Genomic DNA, 20421 nt, shown 5'->3' with positions numbered 1-20421 from the left:
GTGACGATTTTTTTTAAAAAAAGTGTCAGTAGCAGGAATTTACCCAAACAAAATAAAACCGGTATAGTGAGCAGATGAATTTTGTTCCATGTCTCTCAAAACTTTCAGAACAGATGGTGGTCCTCTCTGCCCCCTGTTTTGCCTGTAACTCTTTGGTGGAGAAAACATAGGTCCTTATTTTCAGCGGGGTGTTTCGTGTGCTTCCACTTCCTCCAACTATCCTGCTTTCTTTTCCAAATAACACCAGGTCCATTCCCCCTTGCCAGCATTTCGCTCTTTTTTTCTGGGTGCCTTTCTATTGCCGCCTCATTTCACTCCACCTGCTGCCAATGGTCAGGATGTTGTTTTCTAGCCACATGAGACCTCGGGTGAAGCCCAACGTAGCTTCCAAGAGCCGAGTCCTGGACCGTTTTTGCAGCATCCCATGTTCTTTCTGCAGGACTTCTTATTAAAATAAAAAACATTTAATGGTGGGGTTGGGAGGCTGGTCATCTCATAGTCTTTGTCAGTTTGAGAACTGCAAGATGCATAATTCCTGTCCCCCTTCTCTCTCTTCTCCCTAGTATTCTCCAAGTATGCGAGCCACCTATCTATCGGTTAATGATGATCACAGGCGACAGCACGGCCCCCAATTTCCAGCCTAGCACTCACCTTGTAGACAAAAGCCCACAACATACGATGTTGCTATAGTGGAAAACCCAGTGACAACTTGAAGGCGCACGGACTGCAGGGAAATAGAATTGCCTCCGCAGGGATGCAGAAGGGCTCTCTGAGAGGGAGTCGGCTGAAGAAGACACCCGCTGGCACTATGGATATAACCTCCCAGGTGCTCGACCGACGGCCTTTTCTCTCTCACAACGTTTAGTCTTCCTCTCTCGCACACGCAGGATGGTACCCGGTGCTTCCATCCTTCGAGCGAACTGCTCCGAAGTCTCCTCCTCGACTCGCCATTTCCTCCCGATCCCTTCCTGCCACCAGTGCATTGCCCTCCCCAAACCTTTTTGGGGGGGGGCGGGGGAGAGACGGGGTGAAATTAGGGTTTGGACTGTTGGAAGTTTATGCACAGGCTTTCCCTCTGCACTGACTTGAGGGCTGGGTTTTCCCCCCCATCATTGATGGTGTGGTTCGGGCTTCCTTTTTGATTTTGTTTGTTTGTTTGTTTTATTAGGAGCAAATAACAAAGACCAGTACACTGTACAAGTAAAACAGAACACTGATTCGCAGTGTACAGTGATCTAAGGGAGGTGGGCTGCTTTTCACGAAAGAAAAACGCACCCCACTTTTTGGAGTCAAATGCAATACCAACCGCTAGAGCGAATTGTCTTTTTTCCTCTAGAGAGGTCTCTGCACACAAAAAAAGCCTATTTCTGGCTGCTACTTCATCATCTTCATCATTGCCCTTTTCATAGCACCTGTTTGGTGTAGAATGGTACGAGATCCACACTCAGTATTCTCCCTTTGTCATCGGTTATTAGAATTAACATGCAGTTCAGCCAACATTGCTTCAATGGCCTCAGGTATTATTTAGAACAAACTGGGTTTGTTTTGTTCTTTTATGCATTTTGTTTGTTCTTCGTATTACAATAATTATTGTTATTTCCAGTGTTTTTATATCGGCTATCCAAAGAGCATAACCTCTTTTTATCTCTCTCTCTTTTTTTGTCTTTTAAAAGATTTTTTTATTAATTACACGTGAGGTGAGTTATTTTTTAATATGTTGAATAATTTACAAATTTCTGTTTTTAGCACTGATTTTTCTTAATCAAATGCCATTGCCCATGCAGGGGAAAACTTTGACATATTCAAGCATTATTTTCTCTCAGTATGCTGGGGCGGGGCAGGGTGAATAAAAATAACAATGAAAATTGGGTTGGTATGTAATAGGGAGAAATTGCTCTAACCATTGCCATGAAGGTGCTGCTGACAGACAGTGTCTTAGTACAATTTCCTTGAGAGTAATGTCTCATCTATTTTTCTCCAGTCGTGGATTGTGGTACACCTACTATCTTTAGAGACTCTTGAAAGCTATCGATGCTAATCGAGGGAGTCCTTTTAAACTAGAACTGGTGCTCATCACTGCAGCGATTGTAGCACAACTTTGGCTGCCAATAGAAATGAAACATGGTTTTCCATTTCCACCCAGTACTGAAGAGAAGAATTCTCTTCTACCCTTCTTCTGTGTCTGCGTGTGTGTCTCTGAGTTAAGTCCAGCTCATGGGCGTAGCCAGGATTTATGTTGGGGCAGGCAGGGCACCCACCTGTCATCGCCCTCTGTCTAGCAGATTTCAGAATGAAATGTCTCAACAACAGCTGTTTTAAATGGCTTTCTTTTTGACCTCAAGTGCTCAGAAAAATCTGTCAAAAATCTTCAGTCATTTGAAAACTAGGAATTTAAATGAAAAAATATTGCTAGGGAGTGCTTTTCATGCGGTATATTTTGCAAAATTGCAAAGGGCACGTCTTTTTTCATCTTTTTTAAAAAAAATTAAACTAAAACAAGTTTTCTTGGACTGGCTGAAAACCTTTTTAGCACTTCCTTCTCAAATTTCTATTTCCCCCGCCCCACGCAGTTTTTCTGTGCACGCTCAGTAAGCCCAGCCCATTGAGACGCTCCCCTGTCCATCGTTGACCTTAACCAGGTCTTTACTCTCCACAGGGTACTGGATGAATGGCTGAGCAAGAGCCCTTTTCATGGTATAAGAGTAAAAGATTTCCACTTCTTTTACTAGGTCCGCTGTGTTCAGCTCTTTTAACTGCTGTTTGCTGAGTTTCTTCTCCTTCCGCATGGTGTACCACAGCTCAGCTTCGGAGTCGAAATCTTGCAACTTATAAAAACTAAAACTTACCGTACTTTTCCGTGTATAAGGTGCCCCCATGTATAAGATGCCCCCTATTTGGGGGGACTCAAATTTAAGGAAATGGGGGGGAGAGATGGGAAAAAGTTGTTGAGCTTTTCTGGAGGGGATTTTGGAGCGCGGGTGGCGCTGTGGGTTAAACCACAGAGCCTAGGACTTGCCAATCAGAAGGTCGGCAGTTCGAATCCCCGCGACGGGGTGAGCTCCCTTTGCTCGGTCCCTGCTCCTGCCAAACTAGCAGTTCAAAAGCACGTCAAAGTGCAAGTAGATAAATAGGTACCATTCCGGTGGGAAGGTAAACGGTGTTTCCATGTGCTGCTCTGGTTCTCCAGAAGCAGCTTAGTCATGCTGGCCACGACCCGGAAGCTATACACCGGCTCCCTCGGCCAATAAAGCGAGATGAGTGCCGCAACCCCAGAGTCGGCCACAACTGGACCTAATGGTCAGGGGGCCCTTTACCTTTACCTTTACCTTTACCCAAGGTTGTTGAGCTTTTTTTAGGAGGGAATGCCAAAAATCGCTCACACACAGCAAAATCTGCCTCTCGTCTGTCCACCCTATGCACTACCCATGTATAAGACGACCCCCACTTTTTAGCATAATTTTTAAAGAAAAAAAACTAGTCTTCTACATGGAAAAGTACAGTACTTTTAGCTAAGTATTTTTATTTACTTACTTGATTCGGGGCTTGCACACGCACACCGCCCCCTTGGCTATGCCCATGGTCCAGCTGGCAATGGAGGAATTTCTGGGGGGTGGGAAGAGAATCCAAGTAAGTCTAAATGGATGAGTGGGATGTCATTTCATTTCCAGGGCATCCTTTTACTCAGGGGCAGTCAGTGTGTTGCCCTCTTGATGCTGTTGGAATTCCATCTCCCACCACCCTTGTGGATTCTCCTTCCTTGAAAGTTTTTTAGCAGAGGTTGGATGGCCATCTTCCATAGATGCTTTAGCTGAGATTCCTGCATTGCAGGGGGTTGGGCTGCAATGGACCCTCGTGTGTCTCCTCCAGCTCTTACACTTCTATGATTCTATCCCTGACCCATGGGCCAATCTCACTGGGGCTGGTGGGAGCTGATTTCAACAACGTCTGGGAGATACTACGTTGCCCACTCCTGCCTTACAGGTCTGGTTTCAGCTTCCCCCAAAATCCCTTTTAACTCTCCCCTCCCTCCTTCCATTGGCGAGGTCAGATTTGCTTAGGCAGATTTCCCAACGAAACGCTCCGCGTTTTGTACATTGGTGTCGCAGGGACAGAAAGCAATACATAAACCCTTCTCGTGGGAAAACACAAATGTGCAACAGTTAACCCACCAAAGCACAACAACTACAAATGAAAAGGCCAGAAAGCATTTGTCAAACCTGGACACTTCGCATGATTTCCCTTGAGTAATGCCTCGTCCACTTTTCTTCAGCAATGGGCAGGATTGCAAGGGAGACTTTTCAAGCAGCATCGGCCTGGCTGAGTAGCATTTGGGCGGCACAGAAATGCTTCTGCCCAACCACTGCCCACGATCTAAGAGTGCTAAAAACTGCAGAGGTACAAAAAGTTGCCCTCCTAAGCATACACGGAGGTTTTAATTACTTGACAGCAACGACTCACTGTGTCTTTTATCAAGGATAACTTGTACATATCATGTATGGCAACATAATTTATACATTCATCTTATATGTGGCTGTGTACAACTTAAGGCATGTGGGGCGGGGAGAACCCTGGTTTTACGCTGTTAATCGTCTCATTGTAACGATGCCGTTCAGTACTTTTTTAAATAAAAAAGAACGCATGCGAGCTAACCTCATCTCGGGCTCCTTTTGGAGCTATGCCTGATTTGTATGTACTGACTGGGAAATGAATAATAAACACTTGTACTAAAATAAAAATAAAAAAGACCTTCCGCTGCCTGTGTTCTCAACAGAGTCCTTTGCCCCTCCGGTACAGAGCCATGTGCCTGTAATTAGCTGTTATTAGATTTGTGTCTGGCAGGGACAATTTCATGGGTTCAAAGGCCTGAGTAAATTGGGTACCATTTGGCTTCATGAAACTCGCCCATGTTCTCAAACTTGACAAGCTCCGGGGGGGTGGGGGGAGATGCCGTTCAAGGTCACAGGGAAATACAATGAGAGCCTGTGGTTGTGCAGATTACCGGAGATTGCGGGTTGAATTGTACAGCAAACAACAGAATATAGCTCTTTCTTTCGCACAAAGTAATGGTGTTTGCACACCCTCTGACATTTCTCCAATGAAAATAAAGGCATCTCCTCCAACATTTCTCCAGTGAAAATAGGCTCATCCTAAGGAAAAGCAGGACATTCTGGGATCAAATCAGAAACCAGGATGGCTTCTGTAAATCTGGGACTGTCCCTGGAAAATAGGGGCACTTATAGGGTCTGGATTTGGAGACTTTCACCCATGCCTTCATAATAGTGAGGCTTTGCAGTTTTGCTTCACATAGGATGAGTTGCTGCAGAACGCAGCCAGTGGCACAGCTAGGTAATTTAAGACCCTGGACTTAATGGTCTTACGAGGGAGGCAGAGGATTTAGACAGTATTATTTCAGTTGTGGAGCACACAATTTACATAGCTCTCCCCCGCTCCACATTCCATGCTTTACGCATCTTTTTTTAAATTGCTTTTTGTTGAGTTTTAAATTGGTTATTCATATACATATTCCACTCACTCTTTAACATGTATTGTACACATATAAAAGCCAAACAATAACAATATTTTTGAACAAGTGACTTCCCACCACCTTCTGTCTTCTTTCTCTTTTCAAATGTGTTGTTTTTACTTATTGCCTTTCTAATACATAATAATATATCTTCTCTATCTGATCTTTACTTTGCAAAATTTAGTCAAAACATAGCAAGGGTTTTATTTGAGAACAATGTTTTCCCAGATAATCTTCTACACATTCCCAATCCTTTTCAAGTTTTTGGTTTGTTTGGTTCCTCGTTGCCTCTGTCATTCTTGCCAATTCCGAATACTCATACAATTTAGTTCTTCCTTTGTTGGTGTCCTGTCCCCCTTCCAATTTCTAGCAATTAACATTCTTGCTGCTGTTGCAGCATATAGGAACACCCTTTATTTATCATTTGAAATATCAATTGCCATAATGCCTAGAAGAAAAGCTTCAGGTTTCTCCTCAAAAGTTTGTCTGAACTTTTTTTTAATTCATCATAGACAGTGTTCCAGAATTTTTTCATTTTGCCACAACCCCACCACATGTGATACATCATTCCTTCCCCTTGATTACACCTCCAGCATAGATTTGACTTTGACTTATATATTTTGGCATATTTGCTGGGGGTCATGTACCACCTATATAGCATTTTCATGAAGTTTTTATTTTATTATTGTGTAACAGGCCGTGAATTTTAAATCTTTTTGCTATAGTGTTTTCCAATTCTCCATCTGTATGGAGTTCCATGCTTTACATCTGTGTCTGCCTTCATGATATATGAGAGCAAAAAACCAAATAGAACAATTTCCCGCCCCTGACTTCAAAAAAATGAAATAAATGTGTTGAGCATGTGCAGCTTGGCATTTTAAATTCATAGCTCGAACCGTTATGGCTACAGAAATGGAAGGAAATGTTCTTCTGCTGCCCCGATGCTAAAAATCATTTACTTGGAGTAAGTACCATTTTGCTGCAGAAAAGGTTAATGCATTTTTAGAGTAAAAAATAATAAAATGAGCATCTGTAAACATGTACATACTCAGCAGCCACCCCCTGACTATAAAATGTGTTGTTTTAAAAAGTGCCACGTGTCACATCCAACTTCCAAAAAGCGTTCGAAAACCGATGCAGTTACTTCTGGGTTTTCGGCGTTCGAAGATCAAAACATTCCAACTTCCAAGACGTTCGAGAACCGAGGTACCACTGTAATCAATTTGGGGCTGTGGAAAGGCCCCATGAATATCTGTTGCCATTGTCTCTTTCATGGACTTGGTATGTTATACAGTTGGCAGCGACCCATGAATTTTTATTTTTATTTTCTGGATTATTCCATTTCAGGCTGTGAGGAAGCATGCATCTTTTGAATGCTTCTCCAAGAGAAAAAAATAAGTGTGCATCAGTTAGAATTTGGAGAAAAATCATTCTACCGAAGGAATGAGGGACAGCAGCAGGAGGGTATTGTAGGAGTCGGGCAAGTGTTCAATTTAAATCCATTGTGCAATAACCGTGGCAGTCACAGTGCCTAGCTGCTGTCTTCAGAACTACTGGAAAATGTTATGGGAAACACTTGGACGCATTCCAAGGTTTGCCTCTGAGATTTAGAGAAGAGTGCCACCTCACGGCCAGAGCTGCCCTTGCAACAAACAAGTAAATCACAGTGCATGTATCCTATAAGACAGCATCCATGATGGTACAGTGTAGTAATAATAATAATAATAATAATAATAATAATAATAATAATAATAATAATAATAATTTTATTAGTTCTACCATGCCCATCTGCCTGGGTTTCCCCAGCCACTCTGGGCAGCTTCCAACAGAATATTAAAAGCAAAATAAAACTTCAAACATTAAACACTTCCCTAAACAGGGCTGCCTTCAGATGTCTTCTTAACATCAGATGGTTGTTTATTTCTTTGACATCTGATGGGAGGGCGTTCCACAGGGTGGGCGCCACTGCCAAGAAGGCCCTCTGCCTGGTTCCGTGTAACTTCGCTTCTCGCAGTGAGGGAACCACCAGAAGGCCCTTGGAAGCTGGATCTCAGTGTCTGGGCAGAATGATGGGGGTGGAGACGCTCCTTCAAGTATACTGGGCCCAGGCCATTTAGAGCTTTAAAGGTCAGCACCAACACTTTGAATTGTGTTTGGAAATGTGCTGGGAGCCGATGAAGATCCTTTAGGACCTGTGTTATATTTTCTCAGCAGCCACTCCCAGTTACCACTCTAACTGCCGCAATTCATCTGCTCTTTCAATGGCTCTTGGATCTTAGCTCACAGCTGGAACATGTTGAAGCATTACAAATGTTAATCACAAGAGGTTTAAAGGGCATTAAACATCAACAAATCTAAAACCACCAACTGGTGATGCATATTTCAGACTGTCGGTGAAGCCAAATTATTATAATTTCTTTTTGGGGGGAGGGAATCTGATAAATGCTGCTTCCCAGGGCCTGGTAGCAAAACCAGGAGCCAAAAAAACAACTACAAGCTGCCTCTGTCACCTATTGATATCCTTTCAACTGTGCAATGCTTTGCTTGCTGTTTCCTAGGATTTTTTCCTACATTACTGCTGCATGGAACATAGTCCTCTTCATTCAAGTCTACTTTAAGGTTACTGCACTTCCCCAGCACTCAAATCTCAAATTGTTTTTGTTGAGCACACATCTCTCTCCTCTCTCCAGGGCCCATTGTGACTTGAAAGCATTTTCTGGAATGTGATTCTGCCTGTGTCATAGACATGAATTTGGTCATACTAGTGACATCACCAATAAGCGACCCAGCTCTACTCCATCAGGCTTCTGCATGCTGTGACCCTTAACACCAGCACATAGTACCAAACTAGACACTATGAGTTGTATCCAATGCTAGTCCTATGCAGAGTAGACCCGCTGAAGTTAATGGAACTGAATGGTTTAGGTTTCAATGAGTTTACTCTTGAGTAGGATGAGCATTGGCTACAACCCTATGGTGCTCATGCTTTTTAAAAACCTTGCTTAAGTTGACAATTTATTTTGAAGAAAAAACAGCTGCATGGCCCCCACAGGGAACGTACTGTATTAATGGATTGCGGCTGAGCACCAGTTTCCTGCTGAAAATCCGCCTCCTGATATCTCCTGAGGTGGTGTTTAGTGCAAAACATGTTTTGGAGCAAATAGGAGCAATTTTTGGCACGATATCCCATTCCGGGCCAGGAACAGGTCTATTGAGGCTCCACATCTGCTCTCTTCACAATAAATTTGGCCATCCAAGGAATGTTGGAGGGCATCATAGATTTGTAGAGTTGGAAGAGACCCTGAGGATCATCTAGTCCAATCCCCCTGCAATGCAGGAATATCAACTAAGCATCCATGGCAGATGGACACCCAACCACTGCTTTAAAAACTCCAGTGTCTGAGAGTCCACAACCTCCCAAGGGAATCAGGTCCACTATCCTACTGTCAGAAAGTTCTTCCTGATGTTTAATCGGAATCTCCCTTATTGTAACCTCAAACAATTAGTATGAATCCTACCCACCCCACCCTCCACCAAAAGCAGGAGAAAACAAACTTGCTCCATCTTCCATGTGACGGTCCTTTAGATATTTGAAGATGGCTATCATGTCTCTTCTCAGTCTCCTCTTTCCCAGGCTAAACATACTCAGCTCCCTCAACCGTTCCTCATAAGGCTTGGTTTCCAAACCCTTGATCATCCTGGTTGCCCTCCTCTGCGCATGTTCCAGCTTGTCGATACCTTTCTTAAATTGTGGCACCCAGAACAGTGTTCCAGGTGTGGTCTGACCAAGGCAGGATAGAGTGGTACTACTTCCCTTGATCTGGACACTATACCTCTGTTGATGAAGCCTTGTAAAGCATCAGCTTTTTGCTTGCTGCATCACACTGTTGACTCACATTAAGCTTGTGGCCTACTAAGTCCCTCAGATCCTTTTATTCACATGTACTATTGGTAAGCCATCTTATATTTATGCAGCTGGTTATTCCTGCCTAACACTTAAGGTTCTAATCTAACCCATATCTTTGAATATGGAAAGTTGTTCCTTTTTTAGTCGTCTTTCTCCCCTTCAGTGACTCACCCTTTTTTTCTGAATAGCTTTCAGAAGCGGCACACTTTCACAAGGAGCCTTTATTATGCATTCTGTTCTGTTCTCCCAGGGTGTTTGCAGCAGTGTCTGGAAATAGGCCACTTGTAGATAACTGTTTTGATACTGAGTGACACTGCTTATGATTGTTGGCAGCAGTGCACAGCTGTTGGGTCATTCAGCGCTGTAATAAATCATTAAGGTAATACAAAAAAGCAGCCTTTTTTGTCTGATTTTTCTATTTTTAAAAGCATGTCCTCACGCGCTTGTGTGAAGCAGCTGGGTTAAGATGAGAGCTGTTCCCTTGTGAGGCCTGCTCTTAAAAGCTGTTCTCTTCAATCAAAATGCTCTTCTTTCACAAAGAGAAGGGTTTTGTTTTGTGTGGAGCTTTTCCCAGCTCTCCAGAAGATCTTTGAATTTCTGGCTGGTGAAGCTGTTAGAAAAAGCAGTGACACTTATTACATGGATGGAAATACAATGAGAGATTCTATGGGTGAATGGGATGGTAGCTCATTGAAAACCCTGCATATAATAAAACATAAATGCAGTCCTAACCATATCTATGAAGAAGCAAGGCATTGAATTATCTGAGAGAGAAATGTGCTTCAAATATACTTTATGGTGTGTACACATTTCTTCCAGTGTAATTGGACAGCAACTTGCATTTAAAGGATTTACAATATGCATTTATTACACTCCAGTGAAGTGGGGAGGGAGCGTGGAGTGGTATCCAGGAATAATCTATTATGAGGCAAACCCAGAATCAGAAGGCAATGCAGTTAAATTTCAGAATATTCTACCACAAGATGTGGTAAAAGTCACCAACTCAGATGGCCCTGAAACGGGGTTGCAGAAACCAGTTGGAGAATATTTTGGTTCCTCAACATCCTCAGCACAGCCTGCTGCTGACCTGATGGTTGCTGTTTTCCAGAAAGGGAATTTGAAAGGAAGGCTCCCAGCGAGAGGCAAGACAGGCTTTGGGATTAGCTGTGTTTATTTTCTCTTTAATTGAGACAATGGTTTTCTGTCCCGCACAAGCTGTTAATTAACATTGCAAAGCTCGGGTGTTTGTTTTACTGCTATCTGAAGCTTAACTGGAATTGCACATTTGTTCCCCTTTCATTGTCATTTGGCCCTCTGAATTTCTTTGTGTGCCACACACACACACACACACACCTGCCAAGTGAGTGGGATAACACCTAATTGTTATAGCATTTGATGAAGTGGGGTGGATTCTAGTTCATGAAAGTTCATGCTGCAATCAAACCAGCAGATTTGAACTGGCTTGGAAATCTTAGACTATATTATAGAGTTGGAAGGAACTCTGAGGATCATCTATAGTCCAATCCCCTACAGTGTAGGAATATGCAGCTGTCCCATACGGGGATCAAACCTGCTACCTTGGCATTATGAGCACCACGCTCTAACCAACTGAGCTATCTAGCCTAAATCCTCCCTACAATCCTGAGGTGGGGCTCTAGGATATGGCGTTATGCACTCTGCACATGCCCAGAGGCACGCTTTCTACACTCTGTGGTCCTCCCTCAACCGGACTCAACCCCACACCACACCCTCTCCACGCTGGCTCAGATTAAACCCTGGAAGGAGACAACCACCGCATCCTACATGAACCTTTCTCCATCCTCCTCCTTCCCCTTTAAACGGGAGGCGCCATATTCACGGACGGCGGGAGACTTCTCGGCTTCCCCCCTCTGAGGATCCGCACATGGTCTCGTCCCACCTCCGCCCTTTAATTGGCAAAGCGAATTCCTTCTCTTCGGCTTTCTCTTTTAGCCCCGCCCCGCCCGGGGCGCAACACTCGCGAGCGGTTGCTAGGAGACGGGTAAACGCTACTCCAATCGGCGGGATCCGCTTGGCGGGTGGAAGAGCCGGGTAAGGAGGAGGCGCGGGGAAACGGGGGGGGGGCGGAATCCAGCGGTGCTTTTTATTATCTCGGCGTATGGAACACGCACGATCTCCCTCCAGCGCCGCACTTCCCACCCTCCCACCGTGGAATGGTACAGACCACCCCTCCCCGGCTCCTTCCTCGGGCTCGAGGCCGCCGGTGAAAGCTCCCATTGGTTAGCAGCACGACCCGCTTCCCGGCCCCGGATGCGAGAGATGCTGACTTTGATTACCTAAGCATGGTTCAGGGAAAGGGCCGCCGGGGAATCTGCACATGCTCAGAGGCACTCTTGTTTTTTTATTATTTTCTCTTTCTTTTTGCATCCCCTGGGGGTTAAGTTCTTCTGACACTGGAAGGAAAAGCACCCAGAAGTCAGCCCAGGTGAGCCCGGGGTTGCCACCTTTGGGCAAAATACGGGACAGGTCAGGCAAAATAAAGGGCAGGTGGGGGTTGTTGCCGGGGTAAGGGGGCTACACATCGCTTTGCCTGGCGCAGGAGTGACTTCAAAGCAATCCATTACAAAGATCAAATGGAAGCTATCCGTCCCTGCAAACATTCCAGCAACAATATCGAAAGGAGACCCTCCCAAAACCAGCCAAAAAAGAAAAAGAGAGAGGGGTGGGGAAGAGATAGCAATTCTGTTTCTCTTCCTCGCAGAGATTTGCCTCCAACATCCTAACATGGTTTGCGTAACCCCTCCAACGACTCCTTCATGAATCCCTGTTTACACACACACACACACAAAAGCACCTTTCGAGTTTAATACCAGCGTCCCTGCTACCTGTGGGTTTCCAGATCGAGGGTGGGCAAGCAGTTTCTTGGACTCCAACCCCCATCAGCACTAGCTGCGTGGCTGATAGTCATTGATGATGGGATTTGTAGTGCAGCAGCATTGAAAGAGCCAGAGGTTCATCTCCCATTTAGATTTTTGATGCAAATAATACAGGGACAACCAACATGGTGCCCAAAGCTGAGGTGGTTGGACGACTCTTCTTCTTTGGACTACAAAGCCCCTCATCCCAGATCATTGGCCATGCTGGCTGGGGCAGATGGGAATTGGAGTCCAATGATACCTAGAGGGCATTACCTTGAGGTAATGCATTATGCCTAAAAACTATGATAGCTAGCTAAGTTGGTGACCCTCTCTGACATTTGCTGCCTGAAGCAAATTTGCTGCCTGATGACCAGCCTTCCCAAAAGGCCTTCTTTTCTGGGGCTTATGCTGCCTTCAACTGCTTCGCTGCATTATTGGGGAGCTTTACTGCTTTTCAACTGATTTCCTTCATGATTGTTTGACTAGTAAATAAGACCTACATTGTCAAGTATATGAGACACTTAAGGTTGCTTTGGTTACTGCTGCTCTGCTTGTTTTGTTTCATATTGGACTCTGTCAGGCTCAATAATTATTTCAGTATTATTATTATTATTATTATTATTATTATTATTAGTTTATTTAGATTTATATACCACCATTCATCAAAAGATCTCAGGGCGGTTCACAATATAAAAGGAATAAGGCTTGCACAGATGCTTTAATAAATCCATAATTTCCCACTACTAAATATGTAGGGTTACAACATGGAGCCGACATGGGAATATTGCATCACTCTTCATCAGTGATGTCATAGTCTCTAACCAATTAGTGCCCTGTGACACTCATGTAAACGCAATCCCCATGGAAATTGCAAAGTTAATTGATTCCCTAGCTAGTTTCCCAGTGACAAAATATTGCGGTTTGTATTCTGGAAAGAGGTAATATCCCCATAACAGAAGTCCTATCTTGAAAAATTATGTCTGGAATGCTGTGACAATTTTACTTCCTTAGCCTTACAAAAAAATCAATATAAGGTGATCAGTTCGGCTCTATTGATCTCCCTTTTTTACCTGCCCTTTAGTTAGTTAGAGTCTACTTGCTCCAGTGTTTTCAAGGTCCTTAAGGCCTTGCAACAGACTCGTGTTTCCCCAGTAAGGGTCAGGTGTGAATTATGCACTAAAATAGCATCAGTTAAAAAGTGGTGCTGAAGGAATAACATGATCTTTTTCTCTCCCATTTGCAGTGAGCACCATGGAGATTGTCTACGTTTATGTGAAGACGCGCAGTGAGTTCGGTCGACAATGCACCTTTTCCGACCGGATGGCAGAGGTCAATGTGGACATTCAGCCAGATCCACTGCAAGCTACAAATTTTATTGAAAGAGACCCCATTGATACTGGAGTACAGTGTGCCAGTGATATGTCAGAGCATGAGGTAGAGTGTCTGATCTTGAAATACTACTTTCTACTTTTCTGCCTTTAGGCAGAATGCTGAAAGAGAAATGTATGGCTGATTATGCAGGATTTCCAAACTGCATATAATTCAGCTGGACAAGAAAAAGAGAGTTCTGTTTACAGAACCTTGGCATTAGAAAAAGAACATAAATAAGGGATCTAGATTTCTGTACTGTTCAGAAACCATTCTAAAATCTTCAACCAGTGCAATGTGGCTTTATGGTGGCTATTGTTTTGGTGGCAGAGGGATTCAGGTGGTGCTGTGGTCTAAACCACTGAGCCTCTTGGGCTTGCCGATCAGAAGGTCAGCGGTTCAAATCCACACTATGGGGTGAGCTCCTGTTGCTCTATCCCAGCTTCTGCCAATCTAGCAGTTCTAAAACATACCAGTGCAAGTAGTTAAATAGATACCGCTGCGGCGGGAAGTTAAACAGCACTTCCGTGAGCTCTGGCTTCTGTCACGGTGTTCTGTTGCACCAGAAGCAGTTTAGTCATGCTGGCCACATGACCCGGAAAGCTGTCTGTGGGCAAACGCTGGCTCCCTCAGCTGGAAGCGAGATGAGCACTGCAGCCCCATAGTGACTGGACTTAACCATCCAGGGGTCCTTTACCTTTACGTACCTGTTTTGGTGGCTGTTTTAAAACAAAGTGCTTTTTGTTTTTGTTTTCCAAACTGAAGCTGGAAAATCCAAGCCCTTAAAAAAGAAACAAATCCATGAATTTCCTTAATGAATGGCAACTTCTGGATTTTGTTTGACATGATTGCAGATATGCAGATTTTCTTGACATCCACTATATGAAAACGTAAGGCTGTCTATGGAGGTATAAGAATGATGCATAACCTGGGCTCAAATTGGACATTGCAGGGGAGGCATGGCTTTTACCAAAATCAGCAACCTGTCCCTGCAGTACAAAATGCATGTAGCAACACCCCCATGTTGTGAGTTTCCCCATTGCTACAAGCAGCAGCCTGTGAAGTTACATAGGGACAGGGAACTTGCAATGCAGTGAAATTGCATCACATACTTAGTATCTGTAGGCATTACAGATGGTGAAGGCATGGGGCTGTTGCTTCTGTTAGAAAGGTACATATCCTGAGTCAGGGTAGGGAAGAGCTCTCCACCAGGTGAACTTTTGCCTGCCTGCCAATTCAGCTGCAGAAGGCACAGAAGCCATGAAATGGCAAACAAAATCAACGAGTCTGGTGTGTTTTGAGTGTTGATAGGTTGTTGTTGTTTGGCAAAATATACACTCATGCTTCATGCCTAGGACCGTGGGAGCTAGAATAATGTAGCAGAACACGTATTTGGCATATGAACACAGGCCCCAGGCTCCATCCCTGCCATTTCCAGTTGAAGGATCTCAGGGAGCAGGAGAAATATGAATTACCTTTGCTTGGGGCCCTGGACAACTGCTGCCAGCTCGAGTAGAAAATGCTGAGTTAGTGGCCCAGTAGGCTGCCAGTATAAGGAAGTGTCATTAATGCAGGAGGTATCTTTGTACAGCATGGTTCTTACTGGAATTTCTGTGCACAATTTCTGTATATGGGAAGAAAATAAACAACTGCTTCTCATGTGCAAACCAGCCTACGGGTAGGAAGACTGTCAATGCTGGTAATCAGAAGTTTTGGATGGACTCTGTAATGTGGATTAACATCATCCGTGGTATTATATGCTTGGCAATTGGTTGTGTTCTTCATGTTATCCCTTTACATGCAACCCAATTGGTCGCCAAAACATTCTCCTCTATGGCCTCCTCCATTTCTTACGTATGACCCTTTAGAATCATGGTCTTGTATCTGAGGCCGCTGCTGCTGTTTAAAAAGAAAGCGGGGGAAAGACTGAAGGCAGCTGTGGTTTTCTTTTACATCAGGTCAACACAGAAAGGTTTGAAATGGAAACCCGGGGCATCAACCACGTGGAAGGCGGCTGGCCTAAAGATGTCAACCCCTTGGAAATGGAACAGACCATTCGCTTCCGCAAGAAAGTTGAGAAGGATGAGAACTACATCAACGTCATTACTCAGCTGGGCAGTGTAAGTCCCTTTGGCCTCACCCTTTCAGCTCATCAGCAGTCTATGTCGGAGCTTTGCAACCTGCTTTCCATATTCCTTTTTCTTTGTTTTCTGCATGACCTCCCCAGGTTTGTTCTGTGGCCATCCACTGACTGATTCCATTACTTCTCTTGTAGCAAATGGATCACTGCATCAAGCAGAACAATGCCATCAATATCTACGAGGAGTACTTTGAGGAAGAGGAGTTGGCGGGAGTTACGGATGAGGCTCCATCAGCAAAAACTATCAATGTCTTCAGGTAGCTCTTGAGCAGCCAGAAACATCTCTTCGAATCTGGCTTGAGATGATCTTTGGTTTTGTGTAATGACTGAAATATTGCTGATGCTGCTGTCCTACAAGGTGTATTGATGGTTAGGTAAAGGTAAAGGGACCCCTGACCATTAGGTCCAGTCGTGACCGATTCTGGGGTTGCGGCGCTCATCTCGCTTTATTGGCCGAGGGAGCCGGCGTACAGCTTCCAGGTCATGCGGCCAGCATGACTAAGCCGCTTCTGGCAAACCAGAGCAGCGCACGGAAACACCATTTACCTTCCCGCCGGAGCGGTACCTATTTATCTACTTGCACTTGACGTGCTTTCGAACTGCTAGGTTGGCAGGAGCAGGAACCGAGCAACGGGAGCTCACCCCGTCGCGAGGATTCAAACCGCCAACCTTCTGATCGGCAAGTCGTAGGCTCTGTGGTTTAACCCACAGCGCCACCCGTATTGATCGTTATTAACCCTAAATTATTTGGGCAGTCTGTATTTGAAGAATTGGATGGTCTTTCTTATCTATTATTTCCCTATCTGTCTCCAAGATGCTCCCAGCTGACATTCACTGACTGTCCCTGAAACCAAGCATTGTCTATGAACATATCCCTGCTGTTTTCAGTTAACTTGACAGGGCACTTTTTCCTTCCATCTCCCCCTAAATGGAGACTAAATATAGGACTAAATGTAGTGGCAGACATCATGTCCATACAGTTAAAATAAAAGCCTAGAGTGATGAACAACTATCTCTTTTGACTCCTTCTGATGATCTGTTTATTGAGCACTCTTCCTGATTTGCTTGCACAAAGTTTATGCAGAGGTTAGATTGTGCTTGGTATTTATCGAGTATTTGCGCTGATTTGTTTATAGGGCACTTGCAGGGCTTGAAAGGTCAGCACCAACACTTTGAATTGTGCCCGGAAATGTACTGGAAGCCAATGTAGGTCTTTCAGGATTGTCTTATAACCACCCTATAAACAAATCAGGACAAATGCTCAATAAAGACCAGACTTTAGCCTAAGCTCTGTGCAAACTTTGCGCAAGTGAATTAGGATGGATGCTGGAGAAGCAGGTCATCTGGTGGAAATCTTGGTAGGCTAAATGAAGAGGAAACTGAGAAACCATATATTATTCAGGCAATAGTTATGACTTCTGGAACAACTGAACTGGGGGCGTTTGGGGCTGGAAATAGACTCCCACCCCAGTGAAGAATTTCTGCAGCACCTTCTTCAAAATGCTCAGTGTTATAACAGACGCACATAAGACTCCCTTGTCTGTGAGATATATTTTTTATTTTTAGTTCTTTGTGATATTTGATGGCACAACCTGTTGCTTATGAGCAAATGAAATGCTGTTGTCTTCTTCTTTATTATCGAAAAGGGACCCAAACCCAATCAAAAGAACAGCCACACATCTCTCCTGGCACCCCGACAGAAGCCGGAAGCTGGCAGTCTCTTATGCCAGCCTAGAATTCCAGCGGAGTTCAAAAGACATGAGCTATGATTCATACATATGGGATCTTGGTGAGAATCGAAACACTTTAACGTCACTTGTACAACTTGTATACAGTGAGATTACACGAGCACCCCCCCACTCAGCTCTCTTAGTCTTAATTCCCCTCGTTTACTGACGCACACCCATCAAATCCGAAAGTCAGTTGCCCTGTTGTTATCTTTTCATTCAGTAGCCTAACAGCCCACGGATAGAAGCTGTTCTTTACCCTGTTGGTGCGACTAATCATGCTTCTATATCTTCTGCCTGAGGGCAGGAGATCAAGAAAGTGCCGGCCAGGGTGTGAATCATCCCTGAGAATTTTCCTCACTCTCCTGAGGCAACGTTCTTCCGCTATTTCATTCAGCGGATTCATGGAACAGCCCATAATATCTTGTGCTGTATTCACCACCCTCTGTAGGCACTTCCTATCAGATGATGTCAAACCAGCATACCACACCGTGATGCAGTATGAAAGGACACTTTCTATTGCTGACCGGTAGAAGGAGATCATCAAATGTTGATTGACATCGTTCTTCCGCAGTATTCTGAGGAGATGGAGTCTCTCTTGGGCTTTCTTAACCACCTGGGTTGTATTTATTTTCCAAGTAAGGTCTTCACTGAGATAAACTCCTAGGAATTTAAAGGAAGAGACTCTCTCCACACAGCCCTCTCCGATGTACAGCGGGGCTAGTTCTCCTCTCTTCCTCCGAAAGTCCTTTGTCTTGCTGATATTAAGGTGCAAGTTGTTCCCTAGGCACCATGTAGATATTTTTGGGACCTCCCCTCTATATGCTGATTCGTCTCTACCAGTATTAAACCCATTTTGGTGGTGTCATCTGCAAACTTAATAATTGCAGTAGATGGGTCAGAAGGGGGGAAGGGGGCGATTATGGTTTCTGCGTAATTTCCCCTAGATTGGGCCTGAGCACTGGCAGATCCATCTCTTGGCTGGGATCTGTGGGAGACGCCTCCTGCCATGTCCACCCTCTGCAGAATAGAGGAAGCAGAAAGGGTCTCTGACCTGGATTTTGCCCAACTCTAAAGGGTAGTCCCGCTATTAATTCTGCCTCCCATTTCCTTGTTCTGCTGCTCACTTTAGTTTTTCTACTGCCTGCACCTTCAGGTGAATTTGCACCCAGTTCATTCATATTCAGGAGCAGAAATGTTGCTTATTGCAGCCATGGGGCGCAGTGGGATGAAAGTAAGGGAGTAAAATGGATAATTTTTTTACTGTTCACTTTAGAATTGTGAAGTCTGACAGTTTTTTCTTCAGTGTGCCAGTGTGGTGTAGTGGTTAAGAGCGGTAGACTCGTAATCTGGTGAACCGGGTTCGCTTCCCCGCTCCTCCACATGCAGCTGCTGGGTGACCTTGGGCCAGTCACACTTCTCTGAAGTCTCTCAGCCCCACTCACCTCACAGAGTGTTTGTTGTGGGGGAGGAAGGGAAAGGAGAATGTTAGCCGCTTTGAGACTCCTTAGGGTAGTGATAAAGCGGGATATCAAATCCAAACTCCTCTTCTTCTTCTTCTTCTGTATGGTAATTCTGCCCCCCACCTTCTTTTTTTAAGAAACCCCCAACAAACCAGAACTTGTTATCCGGCCATCCTCACCTTTGGTGTGCTTAGAGTACAACCCAAAAGACTCTCATATCCTGATTGGAGGATGCTACAACGGGCAGATAGGTAAGGGAAATGGTTAGCACACGGTAAAAAGTAGTGGGGAATTCAGGGCCCTCATTGTGTACCTTGAAGTCTGTTCTTGTTTGGTTTTATCTGTAATTGTCACTGGCAAGCCTTTACTCGATTACTGCCGGAAAAGGAAATGGAGGAAGGGGGCTGGCAAGCCATGTGCTTTCAAATAATACAGTGGTGCCCCGCAAGACGAACGCCTCGCAAGACGAAAAACCCGCTAGACGAAAGGGTTTTTCCATTTTGGAGGCGCTTCGCAAGACGAATTTCCCTATGGGCTTCCTTCGCAAGACGAAAGCCCATAGGGAAATCTCCAGGACAGCGGGGAAGCGCAGCGCGTCTTCCCCACTGTCCTCGGACCTCCTCCGAAGGCTGGCGGTGGGGCGGAGAGACCTCCTCCCGCCGCCAGCCTTCGGAAGGCTCCTCCGAAGGCTGGCGGTGGGGTGGAGAGACCTTCTCCCCGCGCCAGCCTTCGGATGGCTGTCCTGAAGACTTGCGGTGGGAGGAGGGTTTTCCTTCCCACCGCCAACATTCAGAATGCTGTTCTGAATGTTGGCGGTGGGGAGGAAAAACCCTCCTCCCACCGCAAGCCCCGGGAACAGAGGAGAAGTGCTGCGCGCCTTCCCCTCTGTTCCCGGACCTGTCCTGAAGGCTTGCGGTGGGGAGAAAAGCCCTTCTCCGCACCGCCAGCCTGGCAAGCGGTCTCCATAGGAACGCATTAATTGATTTTCAATGCATTCCTATGGGAAACCGTGCTTCGCAAGACGAAAAACTCGCAAGAAGAAAAAACTTGCGGAACAAATTAATTTCGTCTTGCGAGGCACCACTGTATTTATCTTTTTGTTGCACCGTCTCCAGTTTTTGAAAATATTTGCTGCTTTCAAAGTGTACACAAACTTTTTATTTTTCCAAAAATTCTACAGGCATCTAAAGCCAAAAATAAAAATAAAAAATTTGGAGGCCAGGTTCAGTGTCCAGGGTCAAGTGGAAACTGATAACTGGTTTTAAGAGCAAAGGAAATCTATAGCGGAGGTTTCAAGGTTTCAAATTCCGCTTGCTCGGTCAGATCCACTTCTGCACCCACTGCTTTGAATGAAAACACAGTTATGAACTATGGTGGGAGTGCTTGTGTTCGATT

At 44.8% G+C, this 20421-nt stretch overlaps 2 protein-coding genes and 2 long non-coding RNA genes across 13 annotated transcripts in view; 2 read left to right on the top strand and 2 right to left on the bottom strand.

Annotated features, from left to right (window-relative positions):
* Nucleotides 1-3425, bottom strand: part of LOC310755722 — a 481307-nt gene extending 477882 nt beyond the window's left edge. The window contains exon 1 of the long non-coding RNA XR_014544468.1: nt 3321-3425. This is a non-coding gene — a long non-coding RNA (uncharacterized lncRNA). The remainder of the gene's footprint in view (nt 1-3320) is intronic.
* Nucleotides 1-4195, top strand: part of TTYH2 (tweety family member 2) — an 84621-nt gene extending 80426 nt beyond the window's left edge. For all 3 annotated transcript variants that reach the window (XM_083598799.1, XM_083598801.1, XM_083598800.1), the window contains one exon: nt 564-4195. In XM_083598799.1, the coding sequence (XP_083454925.1) occupies nt 564-644 (81 nt within the window). In that variant the 3' untranslated portion in view covers nt 645-4195. The remainder of the gene's footprint in view (nt 1-563) is intronic.
* Nucleotides 4196-9637: 5442 nt separating this feature from the next.
* On the bottom strand, nt 9638-11378 carry LOC310755748. Of its 2 annotated transcripts, none has more exons than XR_014544504.1 (2): nt 11235-11378; nt 9638-10041 (listed from the first exon to the last, which is right to left on the bottom strand). It is a non-coding gene; the product is annotated as an uncharacterized lncRNA (long non-coding RNA). The 2 variants fall into 2 exon arrangements; XR_014544505.1 differs by having other exon boundaries at nt 11241-11378.
* A 24-nt stretch (nt 11379-11402) lies between these two features.
* The window catches only part of LOC310755582 (dynein axonemal intermediate chain 2-like), an 81944-nt gene continuing 72925 nt past the window's right edge, over nt 11403-20421 (top strand). For 4 of the 7 annotated variants that reach the window (XM_083598735.1, XM_083598731.1, XM_083598730.1 and 1 more), the window contains exons 1-5: nt 13572-13762; nt 15655-15816; nt 15972-16093; nt 17483-17625; nt 19164-19277. In XM_083598735.1, coding sequence (XP_083454861.1) covers nt 13580-13762; nt 15655-15816; nt 15972-16093; nt 17483-17625; nt 19164-19277 — 724 coding nt within the window. In that variant the 5' untranslated portion in view covers nt 13572-13579. Of the gene's footprint in view, nt 11502-11635; nt 11896-13571; nt 13763-15654; nt 15817-15971; nt 16094-17482; nt 17626-19163; nt 19278-20421 lie in introns of those variants that run through there. The other 3 variants (XM_083598733.1, XM_083598732.1, XM_083598734.1) reach the window with 3 other exon arrangements.

Source organism: Podarcis filfolensis (assembly GCF_964270895.1).
Source record: "Podarcis filfolensis genome assembly, chromosome: 2".
Taxonomy (NCBI): Eukaryota; Metazoa; Chordata; class Lepidosauria; order Squamata; family Lacertidae; genus Podarcis; species Podarcis filfolensis.
This window is presented reverse-complemented; position numbering and strand designations above follow the sequence as displayed.